Raw genomic sequence first — 23,568 nt, 5'->3', positions numbered from 1 at the left:
TGACGTTTAATATTCTCAACAACCTCTATTGTTCAATTTAGCCACCTGTTTTTTAAAAGCTTTATAATATTAGCCACCTGTCAGTTTAGTAAAAATTAGTTTCTTGAACTAATGTCATCTACAGACCTTGTTCCAGGCATTTAGTCAAAAACTCATTTAAAAAACAAAAAACAAAACAAAAACCTTGATTTCAGGACGATGGAACCAGACGTGCTAAAATACTAACTCGTTTCTGGGTTTTGCCTACAAAAAAACTTTATCCCTGCAGCACTCTATTGGCCCCTATCAGAACCTCATCACCAATGACAGATGTCTATTTTAGTCCCTCCCCCTTCACCCCAGATTCACTGCTTGAATCAAAAGACTGCTTGAGTTTGATTCCTCTCGCCTCTCATAGTTACTAGCCCAGGGTTATAATGACATACATAAATCTTACCTGTCAAAGGCTGCTTCTAACCTTTCAAAGTCAGCTACAATGTCCCGGGTTCAATACAATTTATTTCAGAATCAAGAAAAATGCACCATCGACAGTATCTGTCAAGTACTTCTGTGTGTCATTTTAAATCATTATGCTCTTAGTGTTCTCATGTCTGTAATTCTATAATAATGTATGTATCCTTTATGTTCCTTTCAATTTAGAGTTGTAAATCTGAGCAAAATGCCTATGCGGGTTTATTTTGGAAAAAAATGAGAGGAAAAGGATGGAGGGTGGATAGGAGAGAGGTGCAGGAGTTTCTCACACTTGTTTACCACTCCCTCTCTTCCTGCTTTTCTTTCTGTGGACTGTGGCTCCGTGACGGAAATGAGCTGTACACGAGTCAAGCAGAACACTAAAACACATGCGCACACACACACACACACACACACACACACACACACACACACACACACACACACACACACACACACACACACACTATTAGCTGGGTTGTGTGCTTCTTTTGTCTGTCTCAGTGGGGGAAGCACATTCAGCAATGTGGACTGTAGGCAAAATGGAACAGATCAGACCACAGTCCTGTACAATAGCCTTCCCTCTGGTCACAAAGACCTCATTTTTAAACATGTTTTTATGGAATTGTACTTGAATAAAATATAAATAAAATTGTTGTGTTTGTGTTAACCAAAAAGAAAATTCTCTCATTTATTCACCCTCATGTCGATGACTATTTAAACTTGAAAATCAAACTTGAATATCATAAATAATGTGAAATATTATTTTTAAAACGGGGGTCTCATTTCAAATTGTTGGCATATTAACACATGCTTTCTAAGTATTGTCAAGTTATAAATAGTTCAGCTTTGGAGTTCAGCTTTTATTAGGCACATATTGCTGTTTATGTTTAACCGATTAATAAGAATGTTTCTTGTCCTTTCATGTGGGCCAATTCAGTTTGTTGCAGCCAAGATTCAGCTCATGAAGTCATTTAGAACCCAAATGTAATTTGCATTGATATTAAACAATGCTTTGACTGGTTCAACTGATTTCTTTAAAGTGCCCCTGTTGTGCGTTTTCAAATATGACCTTTCATGTAGTGTGTAATTTAGCTGTAGGTGAATGTAAAAGGTCTGAAATTTTTTAATAATCAAAGTGCACAACAAATAAAGTTATTGTCTCCTAATAGAAAGAATCAATTCTGGAGTTGTCAGGAATTCCAGTCTCACTTCCTGTTACATACTTGCATAACAAATTTCCACAATGCCTGCCTATGATTGGCTGCCTGTGAATAACGTCTGCTTTGACCCGCCCTCAAACACTGTAGTTGGAGCTGAGGCCTGGAATAGTTTGGTTCGTGTTGTTGACATGTTGAGAAGACGCTGTTTTCAGCACTGCAAATCCTCTTTGCATCTACTTCAAAAGGATAAAGACTCACTCAGGAATTGATACAGAAAAATTGGTTTCCGTCATGCGCTGTAAGCCATAGACCAATCACAACAGACTAGGCTACTTGACCAATCAGAGCAGAGTAGGCTCTCGGAAATTAAGGGTTTAGAGAGACTGAATCTTTGAATGAACCGTTTTTAGACTCTTTGAGAAATTGGGTGATGTGCAATGTATATTATGAGTAAATTAAAGTTTTTTTCTTTTTCTTTTTCGTTTTTTTAACCTTTGATGCATGTAAAGCATCAAACAATATGTACAGCACAGTTCAGCCCAGCTTGTTGTGTGAAACTTTGCAAAGAGACTGCCATTTAAAGATGCAACCCGCTAGTAGGCATTGTTATTATTTTATTTTACATGTTTAGAGCCATTCATTTCAAATGTTGTTTTTGAAAAATGTTAAGTTACAGTAGCAAAAACGGTTAAATTTTAGGTATCAGAGAGGAGGTGGAAAATTGTAAAGTAAAACTACTGTATATTATGTTGGTATTTAAGTGTAGATGGTCATTTTCAAAAGTTTTCCTTCCTTGATGTGAATTTATGTGTGAGTAGCAGATGCTTTGTGCTTTGACTTCAGTGCTTACAAATTTAAGTGTAAATGTGTTTTTTACAGCAGTAGCTGCCTCTGGTGCTAGCCAAACGCTTTTGGATGTTGACCCTGAGACCTCATCCAATGGGCTCCATTTTTTAAATAATAAATCTTATGTGCATCTGTGTTTGTGTTTCCACCACCTCTTACAACACAATATGCTTCTTTAACCTTTTCCATCTGCCATTTCCTCACTTCTGATGATCACCCCTGAAGTTATTTTTGCACAAGTGTTGCCGCAAGCTCTAAACTGTGTAGAATGGAAAGGAAATTTCTTTTCTTTCTTTCTTTTTTTAAAATTGTCAAATGACGTAAACAACTCACTTTTAATTTGTCACTATTCTTCTCAATTACCAGTAATCCCACCATTTTTCTTTTGTCGCATATGTGCATAACCCCTATTGTATTTATTAGTTGTCTTATTCTTTGTTTCTCTAAGAATCTGGGTTCTTTGGTTCACGTGGAGTCCATCAATACCAGGTTTTGCAAGGTTGGACTCGGCCATGTTGCAAAGTTGCATCAGTGTTTTTCTTAAACTCTTTGCATTGAACTTAGTGAATATGTTCAATAGTTGGCCCAGTATTTGCTGCACGTGGCTGTATTTTGTGTCTATTATTATTATGATAATAATATTGCTGTAATTTACATGAAATGAAAAGTTTCTCAATTCAGATTAAATTGGCTAAACTACATTACCATACAAAATACAGCCTCTATTCATACAAATAAGCAGACAAATCCATAAATAAATATATAAATATTTGCAGATGAATAATGTTTAATGGAATTCTAATCTGCACTGCATTTCACATTCTAGTGGCACTGGCTCAGACGTCGTTCTGTTAGAAAGTTCTCAATTGTTGTTAGTGTGTCTCTCAGTTCTCAATCTCATTTATATGTAGATGTATGTGAGTTTTGGGTATTTGCCATTAATATATGCTGATGAGGGAGACCTAGATACTTTCGTACTGTCTGTCTAAATTAGCTGTGAAGCAGATTTGTCATCTCACAAACAGGGAGGGAAAGGGGAGCAAATCAAAAGCTGTACATTTTTCTTTTTTCTTTTCTGTTTATCGATCCTGAGTGCTGGGCTTGGATGTTAGGCCTCTAAGATAATGGGGCTTTTAGGAGTATGTTGAATTTTTTATGTGCATGATACAATGCTGTTCCTCTCCCACCTCTTGACAGGATGACAACTGGGGCGAGACCACCACAGCGGTCACCGGAACATCAGACCACAGCTTGTCTCAAGAGGACTTGGCTGGCTTCGGGAAGGAGACGGATGGTCCAGTAGAGAAATTGAACTGTATACGCTTCATTCCTTTGGCCCTCACCCTCCTCCTGGGCCTGCTGGTCCTGGTCACCCCCCTGTCCTTCCTGGTGCTGCCCCAGGTTCTGTGGCCGGAGCGCCTTCAGGCTTGTGGTACTGCCTGTGAGGGCTTGTTTCTCTCACTGGCTTTCAAGCTCCTCATTCTCTTGCTGGCTGGCTGGGCGCTGTTTGTGCGACCGACGCGAGCCTCCCTGCCCCGGATAGCAGTGTTCCGCGCCCTGCTGGGGTTGCTCACACTCCTCCTGCTGCTCTCCTATTGGCTGTTCTTTGGAGTGCGCATCTTGGACTCACAGGTATGGGCAAATGTGTGTGGGCACCAAAAAGAGTTAAGAGAAACATGTTGAGATCTGTGGAATTGCATTTGTTTAACGTTTCTTTTAATAATATTGTTAGATTCAGCTATAATATCTTATTGGATAAGCCATGTTCAAAACTACATATAAAATATGTACACTATACAAATATACTACACTATACACTATACTACACTACATAAAAATATATGTACACCTGTGACCATGGATCATTGTTTTTGCAATTCCATTTGATGATGCTAGTGGCGCTGAAATTACACACTTCAATTGTAACTTACATTTAGGCTAATGACTTCAATGTTACTTATTATTATTATCATCATCATCAATAGGGTTAAATTGGAATATTTTCACTAAAATCGTGTAATTGTTTGTAATTTCATGTTCCTCATAAATCTTCTATGTAATTCTCAGCAGCATTTAAATATTGGTCTGTATTTATTTTTAGGTTCAGAAAAAAATTTTTATATGTAAATGGGGAAGTGAACTAATGAACTATTTTGAAGCATTTAAGCAATTGTGTATGATCAAATTATGAATTTTTTATTATTTAATTATTAACCCCTTCAAAACAAATTCAGTGCATGTCATTTTGACCCTCTTGGTTTATTGCTTTACTTTCTGTGCTGGACAGGAAGAGAACTACCACGGCATAGTGCAGTTTGCAGTATCATTGGTGGATGCTCTGCTGTTCATCCATTACCTGGCAGTGGTTCTGCTGGAGATCCGGCATCTGCAGCCCTGCTTTTCGCTCTGTGTCGTACGCTCCACTGATGGAGAGACTCACCATTACAACCTGGGACAACTCAGGTGCCAGCTGATGACCAAAACATTGAATAAAATAACTACAATATACTCTTTAACTGTCTGTTACATGCTCTTTAGTTAAAAGACAAAATAAATAAGAACTCACTACTCACACTTCAAAATAAAAGTTTCTAATTAGAACCAAAAGTTTAACATAGTTAACTAGTTCTTTAGAAAACCATCTATGTAAATATGTGTCCAAGAGCTTAGAAACAATTAAGCAGATCAAAGGATCCATTTGCAGTGAATTGTTTTTTTAGAAATGGGTTCTAATTGAAGACCCTTTATTTTTAATAGTGTTCTATGCATGAAATCTGCAAACCAACTATGCATATTAACATGTAAAAAAAATAATTGGTTTGCCTCTGTAATTGCACTGATTTTATGGCTGAGCTGCTTTATTGCTCAGATATTATATGTGCTTTTCTGTATACATAAAATTGTGTGTGTGTGTGTGTGTGTGTGTGTGTGTGTGTGTGTGTGTGTGTGTGTGTGTGTGTGTGTGTGTGTGTGTGTGTGTGTGTGTGTGTGTGTGTGTGTGTGTGTGTGTGTGTGTGTGTGTGTGTGTGTGTGTGTGTGTGTGTGTGTGTGTGTGTGTGTGTGTGTGTGTGTGTGTGTGTGTGTGTGTGTGTGTGTGTGTGTGTGTGTGTGTGTGTGTGTGTGTGTGTGTGTGTGCACAGTTTAATGCATTAATAACGAGTTGAGGTTGGGCCAAGGGAAAAAGGTCCATTAATCACCCCATTACAGACACTCCCTACTTTGCCCTGCGTTACTTCCCCTCTCCCTTCCTCTCTCCTGCCCAACGCTTTCCTTTGTTCTTGCTCTCATTGTTTCATTGGTTGGACATTTGTGATCCGGCGCTACTGCAGAGTCAAGTGGCAGCACACACACAATAGCAGAGTGAAATCTATTAGTATCTGACGTCTGTTTAATGAAATATATTATGGAATTGTCTGTTCCTGTGTTTAAAGAGACACCCAAATCCCTATTACCAATGAACATGACAAGGTTTTTTTTTTGGTTTTTTTTACAACGTTGATCGGTCTGTCTGTCTCTCTCTCTCTCTCTCGCTCTCTCCCTCTGTAGCATTCAGCGGGCAGCCCTGGTAATTCTTCAGCATTATTATAAGGATTTCTCAGTTCACAACCCTGCCCTGCTAACGGCTGCTAAGTCCAGGGCAGCTAAACATCTGGCTGGGCTGAAAGTCTATAATGTGGATGGTGAGTTTAATCTGTGCAGAATCACTGTCTGTTTTCTGACTTGATGCTTATTGTTCTCTTGACCAAGAAATTCTGAATGATTCATTTTGGAATGCTTATAGGAAAGGCATCAAAATGTTTCTCCTAGATAGCAATGAGAGCCTATGTCTCCTGCTTCACAGGCTAATGTTCTGAGTAATAGACTCTAGTAATGCAACATGTCTCCTTATATCTGTCCTATTAATCTGTCACAAACTGCAAATTGAAAGTGTGTTATTTCAACATGAAACATTCTCATGTTCTTACAACATCAAATTATCTGAGAAATGCTATCCACGTGAAATGTAAATGCCATTTTAAAAGCATGCATTGCATCATAATACATTCATATTACATTAACTTTTTTTGACTTTGTATATCAATATGCATAAGAATTACTGGTACACTTTACAATAAGGTCTCATTTATTAACATTGATTAATGCATTAACTAACATGAACTAACAATGACCAATATGTTTTTACAGCATTTAGTATCCTTTGTTAATGTAAAAAATTAAAGTTCATGTTATTTCACAGTGCATTGACTTATGTTAACAAATAAACCTTTTTAATAAATGTCGAAATTAACATGAACTAAGATTAATAAATGCTGTAGAACTATTGTTCATTCTTAGTTCGTGTTATCTAATGTAGTTAACTAATGTTAACAAATGAAACGAATGAAAAGTGTTACTAAATTACTTGCAGTTTACACATAACAGCATTATATCAAAAATCTATTTTGGTTATCTTTTTTATTTTTAAAGAAACGTATTTGTTTTGTACGGATCCCCTGAAGGGACATGGTTGTGGCAAAAAAAAAAAGAGATGTGAGGGAAAATAAGTCAACGCTTTTGCATCCTCTTACAAATGTTTTGCGTTCCCCTGAGAAACTTTGCGTTCCCCCGAGAAACTTCGTGTTCGCTCGCAAAACCTTTTGAGCTCTTTGTTGAGTTTCTCAGTGGAACACCAAAGGTTTTTGCGACGGAATGCAAAACATTTGCAAGAGAATGCAAAAAAAAATATGTCCTCCATCTCATATTTTTTTCCTTCACCATGTCACATTAGGGGCTCTGTAGTTTGACCGCCTTTGCTCTTCACAAATTACATCAACAATTGTCTCATTTGTATCTATTTGTATCCCTCATGAGGAATTTTAATAGAAACAGTTGAGACTAAGTTGATACTTGAGATCAAGACAGGCCACCGATAAAAGGGTCACATCCTACAATTGGTTGCGTCAACTTAGAACTTAGTCCCCTGAGCTGTGAAAGAGCAACCTCTGAGCAATAATATTGTCTTGAACTTGGACTAAAAAACAAACACTCATGCACACTTCTAATACAGATACGTGGCCGTGTAAATCGCCACCAATATCTAATAAATCTTCTGTTTGATTGTTTCTTTCTGCAGAGTTTAAAGCCAAACTGAAAAGCTATCTTTTCGATTGTAAGTTCGGACCGTGTAATGCATTCAAAAATCCTTTCACAGAAACAATGAATTGTCAAGTGCTCCACATGTCTTGGTTATTTGCTTGTGCATGCAGTCATTGTACACCGTGCACAAGGTCACAGACTCATCCAAAAAACAATCGAGAAATGTATTGAGAAATCCTTCTACATGTCTCAACTGCCATGAAGAAGACTCTCATCTCTGCACTTACTAAGCTGTAAAAATATGAAAAACAAAAAAAATGTAAATAACTACTTTCTCACCCCAGATCTCAAACACACCCAGTCTCTCTCCCTCTTTCTCTGTCACTGTTTGACATTTATGATGTGCTGTCAGCACAAGAAATACACACACCATGATCCGGAGATGCATACTTGGGATCAAGATACCCCCTTAAGCACTCAAGCCTTCTTCATGCCTGTGGCTATCGAACCAGGCCAGGAATGTGTGTGTATGAGTGTGAGTGTGCACGTATATAAGAAACAGCAGTGCGTAGCTCTTTTTGTGCTTTGCACGGATTGCCAGAGTATTAATAATGCATCACTAGGAAAAAAGATTCTCCCCTGAAAAAAATTCCACATCTCGTTTTTCCCAGGTTTGAAAGCCTTCTGAATACTTGTTTTTGTCTGTGGGTATAATTATTGTTGTATCTTATTTCTCGTAATGGTTCTTCTTGGTGTTAGTGTTTGTATGTTTTTTTTTTTTTTTTGTCTTTGTCATGTCATTCACAAAAATGTAATTTCTGGAGGTGATTAATTGAGTTATAGTACGGATCACAGACCTGCCCTGCTACAGAGGAGAGTCAAGCTGCCCTTGACATGCATTATTAACCATATCTCTGACCTGAATATGGATAAATATGCATAAATTATCCTGTTCACCACATTACTATGCACACTCAGCTAATATGCATTATCATCATAACCTGATTCCACATAAAGATTTACATGACTGCCAGTGGGCTTTTTGCAGTAGATATACAATACTGTTAAAAAGTTTGGGGTTGTTTTTTTTTTTTTATGTTTTGAAAGAAGTTATATAAACGGTAATAAAAATTTCAATTTAAAATAACTGTTTTCTATTTTAATATATTTTAAAATACTCCCAATCTTTAGTGTCGCATGATCTTTCAGAAATGATTCTAATATGATTTGCTGCTCAAGAAACATTTCTTACTACCAATGATGTAAACGTGTGCTGCTTAACAAACCATGATAGTTTTTATTCTTTAATGAATAGAAAGAAAAGCATTTATTTAAAACAGAGATCTTTTGTAACATTATAAATGTCTTGACTGTCACTTTTGATCTATTTAATGTTTCACACTGACCCCAACCTTTTTATGGTAGAGTATATGACCTGTCTTAGCCTGATGGAAAATAAACTGAATGATGACTGGATGTAAAAAATAAAATAAAATAAAAAGTCATTAGATTGGTGATTTAAATTAACCTAAAGCATTGCTCTTTTTTTCTTTTCTTTTTTTTTTCTGTCATCAATATTGTCAAACAAAGAAACTGTTTGCTCATTTAGTTTAATATTCAGACTGTTTAAAAGACATACTATATTATCCTCATGAAAGTGCTTTTTAATTATCACAGCTGTTAAATTACAATTTATATGATAATCTGCAACAGTATGAAGGCATGTATTTTTGATCAGGCATTACAATCTCTTGGCCTTGGGGTCCAAGTTTGACAGGAATTTGCATGACATCAGAAGGATAACTTTTGGTAACACTATAAAAGCTTGACGGACTTCGCAATGGGTCAGTTTGTGAAAGGTATCCGTTTTTCTTGTGATATGGAACAATGTCAAGATGAATTTTATTTGTTTTTTAGTATATTGAATTGATCTTGCATCTGTTCTCTCTCTCTCTCATAATGTTGATTTTTGTCTTTCCAGGTGCTGGAAGCGATGCTGCAACAGCTCAGTCTCGAGCTAAAATAGCAGCTGCCGCTCGACAGAGAGACACCAGCCACAATGAGCTGTACTACGAGGAAGCTGAGCATGATCGAAGAGTCCGAAAGCGCAAAGCACGGTAAGAGAAACAATAGAGTGGCAGAGTTTGTGGAACAACAAGTATGAAAGTGATACCAGAGCATGCAGTTAAATTGTGATATACAGTAAAAACATTTAAAATAGAGTTGTGGTTTTAATGAAACTACTGCAACCTAATACGCAACGTTTTCCAGGCTGGTGGTGGCCGTAGAGGAGGCGTTCACACATGTTAGACGGCTGCAGGAGGAGGAGAAAAAGAAGCCGCCGGGAGATGAGATGGATCCACGTGAGGCAGCACAGGCCATCTTCCCATCCATGGCTCGAGCACTGCAGAAATACCTGCGCACCACCCGCCAGCAACACTGCCACAGCATGGACAGCATTCAGGCCCACCTGGCGTTCTGCATTACAAACAACATGACCCCAAAGGTGAGACTTTGACACGCTTTCTCACAAAAGTGGGTGACATTAATCTAGACTTCTCCCATTTGACACCACTAAATGTCTGTAACAGGAGCACTTGCACACAATCGATATGAGTGAGAGGGTTGTATTGATTTTAAGCCATTCACATCTGTGTAATGTGGGGAGATGTTAATGACTTATTAACTAAAGTTGTAACAACAACATACACTTAGTGCATTGTAGCACTAATTGTAACCTCACATATAAACTAAATATTTTCAGAAGCCTCCGATCAGGAATAAAAAAAATTATGAGAGCAGTAGTATGCAAATAACTGAGCTGTTGACTGTTTATCTTCAGCAGGACACCCATTTTAACATAAAATTATAAATTCACCAGCTACTATATTTTCTGCAATTTGTGAATTTTTACTTTTACCCTGTGTTATTATATGAACCAGTTGTGCTTGCCTGGTTTCAAAACAAAAAATATAAATTAAATAATTTAGTTAATTTAAAAAAAAAAAATTATTTACTATTCATTTTACATACATTTCCTTAATAATAAATATTTATATATATTTTTGACATATTTAAAGGCATAGTATTTATTTTATGCAAGCGGCAACCTTCCTGTCTCTCTCTTGAAAATCAAGCGTAGCATCAGTTCTGGCAGGTCACGTTAGTCAAGCTCGCATCAGTGACTCTCAGCTGATCCACGTCTACCTATAGGAATACGACGCCTATCACTGTATACATATATAAGCTCCTTCAGTATTATCAGCAGCTATCGCGTTTCTCAGGAGCTAATCACCCTCCTCCATCCCCAGCTCCTCCTCTCGTCCATTCAGTATGGCATTCTGATTCCCCTTGTATCAGACTAAATTCTCGAATTGTTGTACATTCAAATATTGACATTAATGATACATTTTTGTTGGTTCTGTTCTGTTTCCCCTAAGGGGGGTTATTGCTGCTCTCCCTGCTCTTATCCATGCTAGGCTGCAGGGATGTGCAGGGAGTTCTTGCCCAGAACAGAACAATACCACCAATCCTAACTGTATGCTAATTGTCAATTGCAATTGACGATAGTGGTCCTGACAGAACCATCACGGAAGTGACTTAAACTGGTCGCTAGAGACAGGGTGCAAAAGAGAGTCAATCCATGTTTACAGCAGAAAAAAATGTTTACAGCCTGGTACAAAAAGTGGTTTTGGTCTGTATAGCTAATTTTGCCCTTCAAGACAACTGTGAGGGGGGTGAATATGGACATTACGTCCATATTTTTTTACAGTCTATGATTTGATGTCATGAATTTTGTTTTTCATCATATTTCCCATTCTTGTGTATGAAATCAATAGAAATGTAAATGATTTCCACTCACAATTTCTCCAATAAATGTTTCAACCGCAGTTAAAACTGACACACTCAGAAGAGAAGTGACGACCGTAGTTGCAGTATGTACGTCAGTTGTGATGTAATTTTTACAATTGCACACCGAATTGCGATTGGTCTTTTCTTTCTCAATTAAACTGATCTGTCTGTACTGCATATTACTGTCAATCTCTCTGTCTCGCTATTTAATTATTTACTCAAACATTTTTACTGATGTTTGAGGACAAATCTAATCGATTTTAAAATATTACACAACTTCTAATCAAATCAGCTCACAGTACAGTACTAGCAGATATCACTGAAGAGAAATGATGCTGCTGTTCTCTGTTAGGCGTTTCTGGAGAGCTATCTGATGGCTGGGCCTACGCTGCAGTACGGGAGAGAGTGCTGGCAGACCCGGCAGTGGACGCTGGTCAGCGAGGCGTCTGTCACCAGTCCCCTCCATCACGGCTCTGAGTTCCAGCTCAAATCGTCTGACTTCAGCTTAGTGGTCACAAGCAAAGCTATCCCTCACCTCAAACTCAGTGAGGAGTACGTCCACCCCAAGTCCCACAAGTTTGTACTACAGCTACAGTCCGAGACCTCCGTCTGATGGATTCAGTTGCTTTTGTCCATATGGTTTTCTACGCTTGTAAATTTTGGACTAGTACTATTTTGTTTGAAATTCTTTTTCACTTTTTCACAGTTTATAACATTGGATGTATTTTGATACAATATTTGTTACTGCCAAGAACAGAAGAGGAAAAAAACGTATACCTGTATTGTATGTATCCGATTACCTAGTGCTGACTGGTTTGATTGTGTGTTTGTGCTGCTTTGTATGTTACTTTTTTGCAAAGAGCAAATGTTAATTACGTACTCTGATAAGCACCAGACCGAGGCATCATGGATAAAGTTTAGCTTTTTGCAAGTAGGTATTGTTGATCATATCTATGTTTCTGGGGCATGTATGTTTTTTCAATTGACTGAAACATAAATTAGCATCATGTTGGAATTCCATGAGATTGTGGTAAGGTCGGAAACATCAGTTAGGGAGTTGGAATTGTCAATGCCATAATAGTGGCATGAAAGCCAAACATACAAAATCATTTTCAGCCTGCTTGATTTGTTTTATGTTTGGATAAAAAGGGGTAATATATTGAAGAAAACAGCCTTTCCTGTGTGATGAATAAATTGTGATTTGTAGTTCACCTCTTTTATTGTGTGGTAATTAAATTGTTAATATGGTATTTTTACATTTAATTTATTTTTTATCGTGCGTAATGCATCATCGATAAAGCAACGACTTGTGTTTATAAAATACACGCCCATTAATGCTGCCTAACACATTTATAAACCTTGCTCTTGACTGTGTTTTTGTTCAAGCTTGAAATTTCTTTGCTTATATAGCAGAAAGAAAAAATAAACCTGTCATGCCTTTTTTTTTCTACTGCTCTAGTGATGTTTTCCAATAATGATAATATATGATTTATTTTCTATGTTTTATATTATTTCTACATTTTATAGCTGCTACAGCATATATTTTCCCATTGTGTATTGTCAGTTCTGTCCTATCTGATCATATAAACCCATCTAATTCAGTTTGTCAGAAATTAGTTATGATAAAGCACAACAATCTATGCCATAACCCATTACGAATCAAAAATCAGTGTTTCAAAAATTTCTCATCAGTGTTCATTTTTTAAGGAGAAATATCGCAGATTTATTTTCCTGAAGATCCTGGTTTTATTAAAAGAGGTTCTACAGTTCCTCTCAAACAACAGTAGAAGCATAATTTTTTCATCTGAAAGTTTAATATAAAACATTAACAATTTTGATCCTTTTCACAGTGTTATATTTGTTGCAAATCTCTGAAGTTTTGAAATGTCAAATTATCTTTAAAGAAGAGTCACAGAGTCAATGCTTTGCCTCATTGTGTCAGTGTAAATCAAAGCCTTTGGAGGAGCCAGGGGAAAAAAAAATGTTTAAAACAAGGTTCCCCCTTTCAAATATACATTTCTGTGTTTTGCTCTTTGCTGTAATGAATAGTGGCACTGTTTTCTGGCCTAAGACTTAAATCAAATCAAATCAAATCCTCCAAAGTTCCTGATTGTAAAACGTTTCATATTGGACAAACATGTTGGGTATTTCTTACATTATATGTTCAGCAAGATAATGTTCATGATTTGTGGTGGATTCTTAGTCACTTTCAAACTGGAATTTGTTGTTGTCTTTAGAGTTGTAACCTGTATATATATATGTATGTATATATAAATATGGAATATTTCATGTATTAAAACTGTACTATATGTATATATTTATTTATTAGTGTATGTAGTTTACAATCATTTTTGTGTACACCTCTGCATGTGCATATGTTTTATTACTGTAATCACCATAATTTCCACTGTGGATATAAAAATATAAAACCTTTTTGGACAGTTGAATTGCATTGTCTAGATATGTCTGAAATGGACTGTGAGACAAAGGAGCAAGAAGGCAAATTAATGTTCTGATTCTGATGAATAATTGAGCAGCCCTTTCATTTGTCACATGCTGATTGTCATTGTTATGGTCAATGAACAATTGAGGCTAAGCATATTTATTTTTAGTATGCTTTTTAGTCCATGTCCTAAATATAATGTTGATCCTGCCATTTGCACTAGAGCCATCTTTGTTATAAATAGCTGACTGAAACAGGCTAGTTAACAACAAGTATATTTTATCTACAGTATTATCAGTAAGTCAACAGCAATGCTATAATTTTAGCAAACTGTCTAATCCATTAAACATCCTGTCGAGTGAAACATGTTTAAGCATTTACATTTTGTCATTGTTGATTTGATCCCGCCTTTTTGCTGGGATCAGTATAATCCTGATTTTTTTTAGATCAAAGGTATCCCAATCCTACTAAAAAAGTGATGATTTTAACCAAAATTGCATTTTGTAATCTAATCTGAGTTCAGAATCCTTTTTCTCTTTTGAACAACACATTTTCAAGATTTGATCCAATCCGAAAGCCGAAATCTGATCAGATTACTTGTGAACAACTGGGCCCTGGAGATTTATTCCTGCAGAGTTCAAATCCAACCCTGATCCAACACACATGTCTGTAATTATCAAGTGATTCTGGAGATCTTGGCTGTGTCTGAAAACGTAGGCAGCTGACTTGTTGCCTTGCTGCCCTATCAGGCAATGGCTTTGCAGGCAACATTTGTGCACAAAGGTACCTCGCAAAACTGATTTCGGACAGACTTGTGAGGTAGCGTAACAGTTTAATGATCTACAGCAAAATAAAGAGGGCTTTGATAAAAACTAAGTGAATATTTAATGACTACAATAGAAATATCGCTAGAAATTACATCATAAGTGAAAACCGTTGATAAAAAATGTAGGCTATGTACACACAAACTGACGACCAGCCGCAACTCTCAGGCACCATCTTTATTTTTCTAGCTCAACTGTCACAGAATGGAAAGCACAGGATTGTGGGATACCAAATACAGCAAAGGATACATCTATGCTCCCTTCAAAAAATCAAGATGAAGGTATCTCAGGAGACAGGAAGCGAAACTAACATTGCATTCGGACATGCCTTGATGCAGTCTGATCTTGGAATGCGTCCTCCGAAGGCACAATTTATCAGTTTTCGGTCGCAGCCCTTGACTGTTTTACAAGGAAATCGCTGCAAAGAATATTGCACCTGAAAGAACAATTTACCAGATCATCAGGAACTTCAAGGAGAAAGGTTCGAGTGCAGTGAAGAATGCTTTAGGATGTCTCAGAATGTCCAGCGAGGAGAAGTGATTGTCTTCCGATTGAGAAGAAGGTGAACACCATGAGTCCTGTGTCATGTCAACAGTGAAGCAGCCTGAGACCATCCAGGGAGTGGGCTCTCGCAATTCTGCCCTAAAACATGGCCAAGAATAGTATCAAAATATCCTTGCTTTTTCCAGACAGATAATGAAGTGGCTCGTAGTACCTATTTGTACTACTGTAGAAGTTTGGTACCATTCCGGGCATTATTAGTGGGGTAATTTATGAGATACAACCTTGGATCCATTAGCGCCTGCACTAAGCCATTCGGCTGATATATCTAAATAAGTTCTAACTTTAATAATGTTCAACCTTGGCTCGAGGTCATGGTGCAAAGAACCCTAAGTTGAAATTACTCTTAACCATCCCTTTAATAGACACAGTTTTAGGTAATAGTGGCCCACAGCTGATTAGCAGAAGTATTCAGTAAGACAGTAATAATGTGAGCAAACCAGTTAGCAGGAGACCTACTCAATATAAAACTCAAAACTAAGTATTTTGAACACCGTCTTTCAAGAGCAAGCGGTTTGCGAATCCAGCATTAAACTCCGAGATTTGAGAAGCAGTCATAAGTAAAATAAAGGGAACACAGCAAAGTTTAGGATTATTCTGCTGTAGAATCGTGGTGAAAATTTATTTTAACCACCAAATCTTCACATGCTTGTCCTTGGGCAGTGAAAAAAAACTGACTTTATCTTCACATTGTAGATAGCGTTGTAGACTATCTCTATATTAGAGATAGACGCTTCACAGCGTCTTCTCGACATGATGCTATCCACAGGAATCTGCTGCAGTGTTTGAGGTTCAAGTTTTCCCTGGTGTCTGCGCGCGCAATAAGCTAATGTTTCGTCTTGACGTCACAACGAAATGGCTTATGACTCGTTTGAAAAACGATTCATTTCATTGACTCAGAGTCGACTCTTACTTTTGAAAGACAATATATATATATATATATATATATATATATATATATATATATATATATATATATATATGCCGTATACGGTGCACTTTCAGATTTAAAACTTTGCAGGATGTTTTCATTCACTTAGAGCTATGTTACACACTACATGAAAGGTCATTTTCAAAAATCCATAATAGGGGCCCTTTAATCCCATAGAGAACCTGTGGTCAATCCTCAAAAGGTGAGTGGCCAAGCAGAAGCCCACAAAAAAATAAGGTAAGAATGGATCGCCATCAGTCAGGATTTGGCCCAGAAGCTGATATCCAGCATGCTATGTCAGAGGTCATGAAGAAAAAGGGTCAACACTGTAAATATTGACTCTGCATATATTGAATGTTTTTGCAAGTAAAAGCCTTTAAAACTTATTAAATGCTTATCATTGTTTTCCATTATACCATAGAAATGTGTAAAAAATTATCTACAAATACTGAAGCAAAAAACGTTGTGAAACACAAATTTAAGTCACTGCCAATACTTTTGGCCACGGCTGTATGATTTTGCTTCAACTCCACAATGCACATGATTTGCTTTATCAAAGCTTTTATTGATTTGAGAAGTTTCAGAGTAGGTATTGAGAGGAGATTTAAGTGAAGTTTAATTTCATGTCATTTCCGTCTGCCACAACAGCAGTTTGCAGGAGCAGGCACAGATATCTGAAAATATCATTTTTACAAGTCAAAAATAAATAAGGGATGTCTCTAATTACTAGTGTGTGTGTGTGATATGTCAGTTGCAGATATCTTGAATAGGAAGACCAGTCAAAAAGTATAGAGATATCTAGAATTAAATTTCTTACTACTCCATTTACAATTACAGATTCTCTAATCACCATTCTGACTTGTCAAATTATAATTATGACTAGTCAAAATACAATTGTAACCATCTAAAATATATTTATGGATGGTCAAACAACCATAGTTTAATATGCCAATTTCACCTGATATGTGATGTGTTCACTTAAATGCCCACTAGGGGGAGTTGTTGTATTATATGGAGAATGGCTGCGTGACCACTTTTTTTTGTTGTTGATCAAAGCCACTTGGAAGGCAAGCCGGCTGCAACCTTAAGACAGTCTGTCAAAGGAGACAAAGGGCCTTTTTTTTTTTTTTATATATATGGATGTCAATGAAAGAGATGCTTCACTACGCTGAATAAACTGCTTTTGACCCTGTCCGAAATGGCACACTTTCATATGCACTTTCTTTTATTCTTGTGGACTAACAATGGCTGCCGTGTGCCCGTGTCCGTTTAGTCCATGGGTGCGTCTTAATCAGTTCCCTAGTTCAATAGTCAGGGCACTCATCAGAAAGTCGGCCATTTTAACGGCTGTCTCAATAGCAGAATCCTTCCAAGGCACTGAAACATTCGCTCCCTAAAAAGTCCCAGAATGCACTGTGAAAACTTGGGAGCATCGATGCTCACTATGTGTCCCAATTCAGGGGCTGCATCCTTTGAAGGCCGCATCCTTGAGCGTCCTCCTTGAATTGATCTAATGATAAAAATGAAAACATAAAAATACAATAAAGGTTCAAATGTTGACTCATATGTTACCGGAATAGGATTTTTTTATATTAGTTTATCTTTAGACTTTATAGCACTTAAATTGACTATGGTGAACATTTTTAGACATTTTAGAACATTTCAACCCTGTTTTGTTTTTAGGTAGTTAACTATAACAACTGCCGGGACACAGCTTGCAACATTTTTGTTAATGTGACAATACATTTTGTTAGTTTCATTTTCCAAATAGCCAGTGGTGGAATGTAACGAAATACATTTAGGCTACTCTGTATTTAAGAATAAATTTGAAGTCCTTTAGACTCCACTTATTCAACTAGAGTTGTTACTCAATTCCACTTCATCTCAGAGGCAGGTATTGTACTTTTTATGAAAAACTGACTTTTTACACATGGATATCATATTTTGATATTAGATATTGTTTAAAAATATATATATGAACAGCATATAATAGAAACACTAAAAATAATATGTATACCAATTTTAATTCACATAACCAAAAGTTTATTTCTCCTCCAATTTGTCAAGAAGAGAAAACAATATGTCCATTCTCTCCCTGCTCTCCTGTGATCTTCTCTCCTCTCTCTCACTGAAACTTCATGTCCTCCCTAAATATCTCATATATTTGTGAGTCTGATGGATGTTTTGGGGGGTTTGGAGCGCCGAAATGGTTCTTACGGGGGTGGAAATCAACCGGCGGAAAAAAAAATTATACCCGCGGTAACAACTTAAAAGTAGCCCAATTCGGACTTGGCAACACTGACGGTAGGCCACATTCGAAGGACTCTTTTATTTTCTTTTTTCAAGGACTTTTTTTTATTTATTATTATCCAACGACCTTTAATATAGCATAGAATCTACATCTTAATACGTGCAAAAACAAGTAAAATAAACAAACTCAAATGAATGAATAAATAAATAAATAAAAAAACATGCCAGAGTGCCTACAAATTAGTCTCCTGAAGAAAATGAGTCAAATTTGACTTGGATCCTGACCATTTAATCTAGAGCCTATATGAAATGTCCCCAAAATAATAGAAAGGTGTACAATAAAAGTTAAATTATTATTACTTTCATTGGAATAATACATAGGTCTATATCAAAATTATTTAATTTAATTAACATTTGTTTTCCTTCTAATGAAATTTCTCTCATCCACCCAAAAAGACTTTGTGTATCACAAAACAGATGGATAATAGATTAATTTTCTATTGAACAAAAATCTCATGATTAATAAATTATCTAAATTAAATCTCTCTAACACACTTTTAGCTGGATATATACCATGAAAATTTTTAAATGTAACCTCTTTTACTTTATTTCAACAGTAGGCATATGTGTCACAGATCTCTGTGGGAAGACTCAAATGCAGAATGAGTGTTCAGGGGTTTGACAAAACAGCAGACAAGATAGTGAGGAAGAGGAGGTGATAACAGTCCAAACAGTAGGCAGGGAACGGGGCACGATGACAGGTAAGCAGAAAGAGCTACCACTGTTACTAGCTCAAGATGACGGTAGGCTGGAGAGCAGTTCTAGCAAGGCAGAATAAGACCAGAGGATATCAACGATGGCCAGGCAGTAACCCCAAATACAATGGCCAATGCACTCCAGTATCTCGGGCTCTACACCAGGCTTGCTGCTAGGCAAGGAGAGTAAACGGCCAGGGAAGCTCTGCTTGCAGGACAGGACATAAAGACACAAGGAAAAGACAAGACCGATAGCAGAACAACAGCACTGCAAAACTTAACTTGTACAAAATAACACTATAGATTTAGCAACAAGAGAAATACTAGGAAAATACACAGAGGCACAATGTTTAACGAAACCTGATATCCCTTCTGCTTTGGAAAGTAAGACTCTACCATTCAGGGATAAATCTCTTTGAAGCCATATATTAAATCTAGTTTTAGTTTTGTTAATTAAAGGCTTGAAATTGAGAACACTGCGTTCATTCTCATCTTTATGTATAATAACTATAAATATGTAAATGTATGTTTAATCTGAATATCATGTCATTCTGTTCAATTACATGCCTTAAGTGGAAACAACGCAGATTTATTTATATTCATTTTAAGACCTGATACTGAGGAAAACTTTTCAATACAATTAACCGTTTTTATTATTTCAGAATCATTTTTAAGAAAAATAGTATTATCGTCAGCCAATTGATACAATTTAAATACTCTTATACCTTAGAACTGTTTTTTTAATATGTAGGGCCATAAATTGTGACTAATAAAAACAAAAATGGAGACAAAGGGCTACCCTGATGTATACCATGATCAATCTCAAATCTACCACTTGTACCCAACTATTACATCCATTGTAAATAGTTCTAACAGCGTTTTGGAAGCAATCACCAAAACCAAAATGTTTAATACATTTAAACCTAAACTCATGACTTATGGTCTCAATTACTTTGTAAAGTCTATGATTAGAATAAAATAATCATGTATGTAACAATTGTAATCAATCAAAATTAATCTAATATTATTACTTATGTCTCCCAGTCATAAACCCTGATTGTTCTTCCTCAATGATTTCTTGCAGACCTCCTTTCTTTCATTTTTTTGTAAAAACAAGAGCAAAAAGTTTTTCGAATGACTCTTCGAATTGGGTCAGCCTTCGTTTCGCCACTGTGACGCAATCGGCTACCTATTTTTTTTTTAATAAAATACTGTCAGTAAAAAAACTTTACAGCTGAGGAGATAAATGAATGTCTAAACTGATTTGTTTTACTAATAGGAGTTCTATAGCAAATGCCTGCACTGTAAAAAAGCCACTTACTGAAAGTTCTCCAAATAAACATAAAACAGTAAAATGAACTGAGATATTTTTATTGGAAGTGTTCATGCATCATACTAAGTTGATTCAACAAATTCGTTACTTAAATGATGAAAACTTACAATGTTTTGTTGTTCAAACTAAATCGTTTTAGTTTTCATTGAAGTCCGCGTTTTTTGTTAGCGCGTGCGCAGTTTGAACCCTGAACGCATGCGCAGTGTGAGACTCGGCGGTTAGGTCTCTGTCTGCAGCTGGTGAGAAGCATAGACGGATGAGAAGTCGGTAGCAAAGTGCTGCCTTCAATTCAGCGTTTCTGCTGAATCACTGGTATGTATTAATCATTTTTATAATCGACTGTATGTTATTTGTCATATATGATGTTTTGTGCTCTTCCCAAACTGATGGCCTGATGTAATTCACCATCACTGTTACAGGCCGCTGTTACATCACTACCAACTCTGACCAACTAATACTGGAAGAGGCCAATGCTGATGTTATCCTGCCTATTCAATCCAGCGTTTCCAAAGAGTCACAGGTATGTATTAACGACACACTGACGGGAATATTGCTCTTTGTGTTGTTTACTGTTACCACCGGCGCTCTCTGGAAGACTACATTACCCATCACTGCCTAGAACTACAGCAAACTACGGCAGCTCAAATAGCTCAAAATACACAGCACGTTGAGTTTTTTTTTTTTTTTTTTTTTTCTCGTGGTGACTCTCCCTGCATTCCAAATGGCATAATGTTATGTATTTTAAAAATAATATTTTTTTATTGTGAATAATTTTTTTTATTTTAAAGTAATTCATTAATGATTTAAGTAATAATTGATGTGCTATGTTAGACATTTTTGAAGTAGAAATCCGTTTTGAAAGTTTAAAACACTGTTAATTACAATTACTAGGTTAGCTGAAAGAAATATTGTTAAAAAAAGGTACAAACTAAGACTTGACTTGGCCTTTAGGGACTTGAACATGTCTGGTATTTATCATTTTTATAATCAACTGTATGTTTTGTCATATCAAATGAGATGTTTGCTCATTATGTATTTACACTAGTTGAGGAGTACAGAGAGAGATGGCCTGCCACCTGCACTTTTTCTAAAGGATGAGGTAAACCATTTAATAGCAACTGTTAATATTATTATTTTTATTTTTATTATTATTTCTAAAGATTATTATTAATTATTATTTCTTTAGAACATTTTAGGAATACTTATAGTAGTAAAACTTTGATTCTAACTGACTCGTTTTTTACAGATCTCCATGGAGTTTTCGTGTATCTGTAACGTCGACCATGAGAATCTACTTTGAATGAACACATATAGAGAGGAAAATAGTAAGTAAATAACTTTATAATATCAGTTATCAATATCATAAACTTAATTATGACATCAGTCTGTTTTTCATGCAGTTGTCAATTGGGAAACTGTATATGATTTATTGACAAATTTTATGATTTTACTTTTTTGATTCCACTGTATGTAAAAGAGCAATCTGTACATTCTTTAAAAAAAATCTTTGTTATGGACCGAGTCATATGGATTTGGAATTACATGAGGAAGAGTAAAAGATGACAGAATTATCATTTTTGGGTGTGCTGTATACATTTAACTCCCAAAGCAGATCCCTATGTTAAATTATTAAGAGTTAAGGTCATAGTGCATCTGCAGATTAAAATATATATATATTTTTTTTTTCCTTTCTTTTTAGGTGAGTGACATTACCACACGTCAGAAAACAGATCTTGAGGGATTGCCACTTTTCCAGCATGAAAACTCTACAAGTTTACCCAGGATGCGTCTGGTAAATTACCATTTTCATTTTCATTTCTTGGTCATTTTTTTAATCTATTTATGTTTTACATGTATTCAGGTTATTTACACAACAACATAAATAATAATAATGTTGTTGTTGTTGTTATTTTTAAATTTACACTTCAATTAATACCCCTATCTCATGAATTATTCTCCCAGGATACTGATCCTTTAGACCACGGCACCAAAGATGTAGAGATCTGAATCCTTACTGTGGCCGAAGATGCCGCTGTTACATCCCTACCAACTCTGACCAACTAATACTGGAAGAGGCCATTGTTCTTGAGGACATTACAGATCTACCAGCAGTATACGCTTGTTCGGACTCATGAATGCACTGAATATGGATTGATGATGACTGACTTTTCATTTTTGGGTGAACTGAACCTTCAGGCTAATGTTCTTTAACATGCATTGGTAAGTACCATGCATTGAGTTAACAAATTCAAGACATGCTACGATAATGTCATTGTTGTGCATCAGACACAAACTGTTTAAATAAAAAAAGTTATCTGACTCGTGTTATGGTCTGTCTCTTATTTAATTAAACTATTTAAATAATATATAATAAATCAATATAGGCCTATAAGATAATAGGCCCATTTGTGTTCAGCCAACTAAAAATACTTTGTTCTGTTATTCATTAGCTAAACATGACTATTTATGTTGAAGCAACTTATGATTTTAACGTAATCTTTTTAGTTGCGTGGACTTCAGTCCCTGTTTGTGGAGTTTACTCAAAAAAGAGCTTGCGATAAGTTGCCTTATTTTTTTAAGTTGACCCAACTTTTTTTTTTTACAGTGTGAAGGGAGGAGTTAAAACTCGTGATACGTGGGGTTGGAATCATCTAACAATATGCTCTGGGCTTTACCCAAAACCTGTCTGTGATATAGCTGGGCCATAGTCATCTGCTTCTTATCCGTTATTTCACTCCCCTGGTTTACAATCCTCTCAAGACAATTCTTGTTTTTCGCATTTAGAGAATTAAACCAGCACAACAGTGAAACAGATAACAGCAACTCAATATAGGATCTGTAGAATATACACATCAGTGTTTTATCTACGTTAAATAACCTTAGTTTCCACAAGCAATACAATCATTGCTCCTCTCTTACACAAAGCTTCAGTATTTGGAGAAAAAGACAATGTTATCTGTGTAGGGCTGAGTAAATATGGGCAGAACTCTTTACTGCCCTAGTACTGTCAGGGTTCTGTCACCTCTGTTTGGTTTATATCTAGTTTGGTGACAGAGCTCTGACATTCCCGGTTTGTCAAGTGTT

The 23,568-nt window shown here is 36.2% G+C and overlaps 1 protein-coding gene and 1 long non-coding RNA gene across 4 annotated transcripts in view; both read left to right on the top strand.

The window, feature by feature from the left end:
- vangl1 (VANGL planar cell polarity protein 1) overlaps positions 1-14,049 on the top strand; it is a 31,993-nt gene extending 17,944 nt beyond the window's left edge. For 2 of the 3 annotated variants that reach the window (XM_079882416.1, XM_079882417.1), the window contains exons 4-10: positions 3,657-4,091; positions 4,747-4,922; positions 6,006-6,139; positions 7,573-7,608; positions 9,517-9,652; positions 9,807-10,041; positions 11,740-14,049. In XM_079882416.1, the coding sequence (XP_079738542.1) occupies positions 3,657-4,091; positions 4,747-4,922; positions 6,006-6,139; positions 7,573-7,608; positions 9,517-9,652; positions 9,807-10,041; positions 11,740-12,000 (1,413 nt within the window). In that variant the 3' untranslated portion in view covers positions 12,001-14,049. The remainder of the gene's footprint in view (positions 1-3,656; positions 4,092-4,746; positions 4,923-6,005; positions 6,140-7,572; positions 7,609-9,516; positions 9,653-9,806; positions 10,042-11,739) is intronic. The other variant, XM_079882418.1, reaches the window with a different exon arrangement.
- A 6,879-nt stretch (positions 14,050-20,928) lies between these two features.
- LOC307164752 lies at positions 20,929-22,597 on the top strand. The gene is made up of 3 exons (XR_013822335.1): positions 20,929-21,004; positions 22,184-22,276; positions 22,447-22,597. It is a non-coding gene; the product is annotated as an uncharacterized lncRNA (long non-coding RNA).
- Positions 22,598-23,568: the final 971 nt, after the last annotated feature.

Source organism: Squalius cephalus (genome assembly GCF_949319135.1).
Source record: "Squalius cephalus genome assembly, chromosome: 9".
NCBI classification, from domain to species: Eukaryota; Metazoa; Chordata; class Actinopteri; order Cypriniformes; family Leuciscidae; genus Squalius; species Squalius cephalus.
The sequence above is the reverse complement of the archived record's forward strand: the minus strand, read 5'-3'. Positions and strand labels throughout refer to the sequence as shown.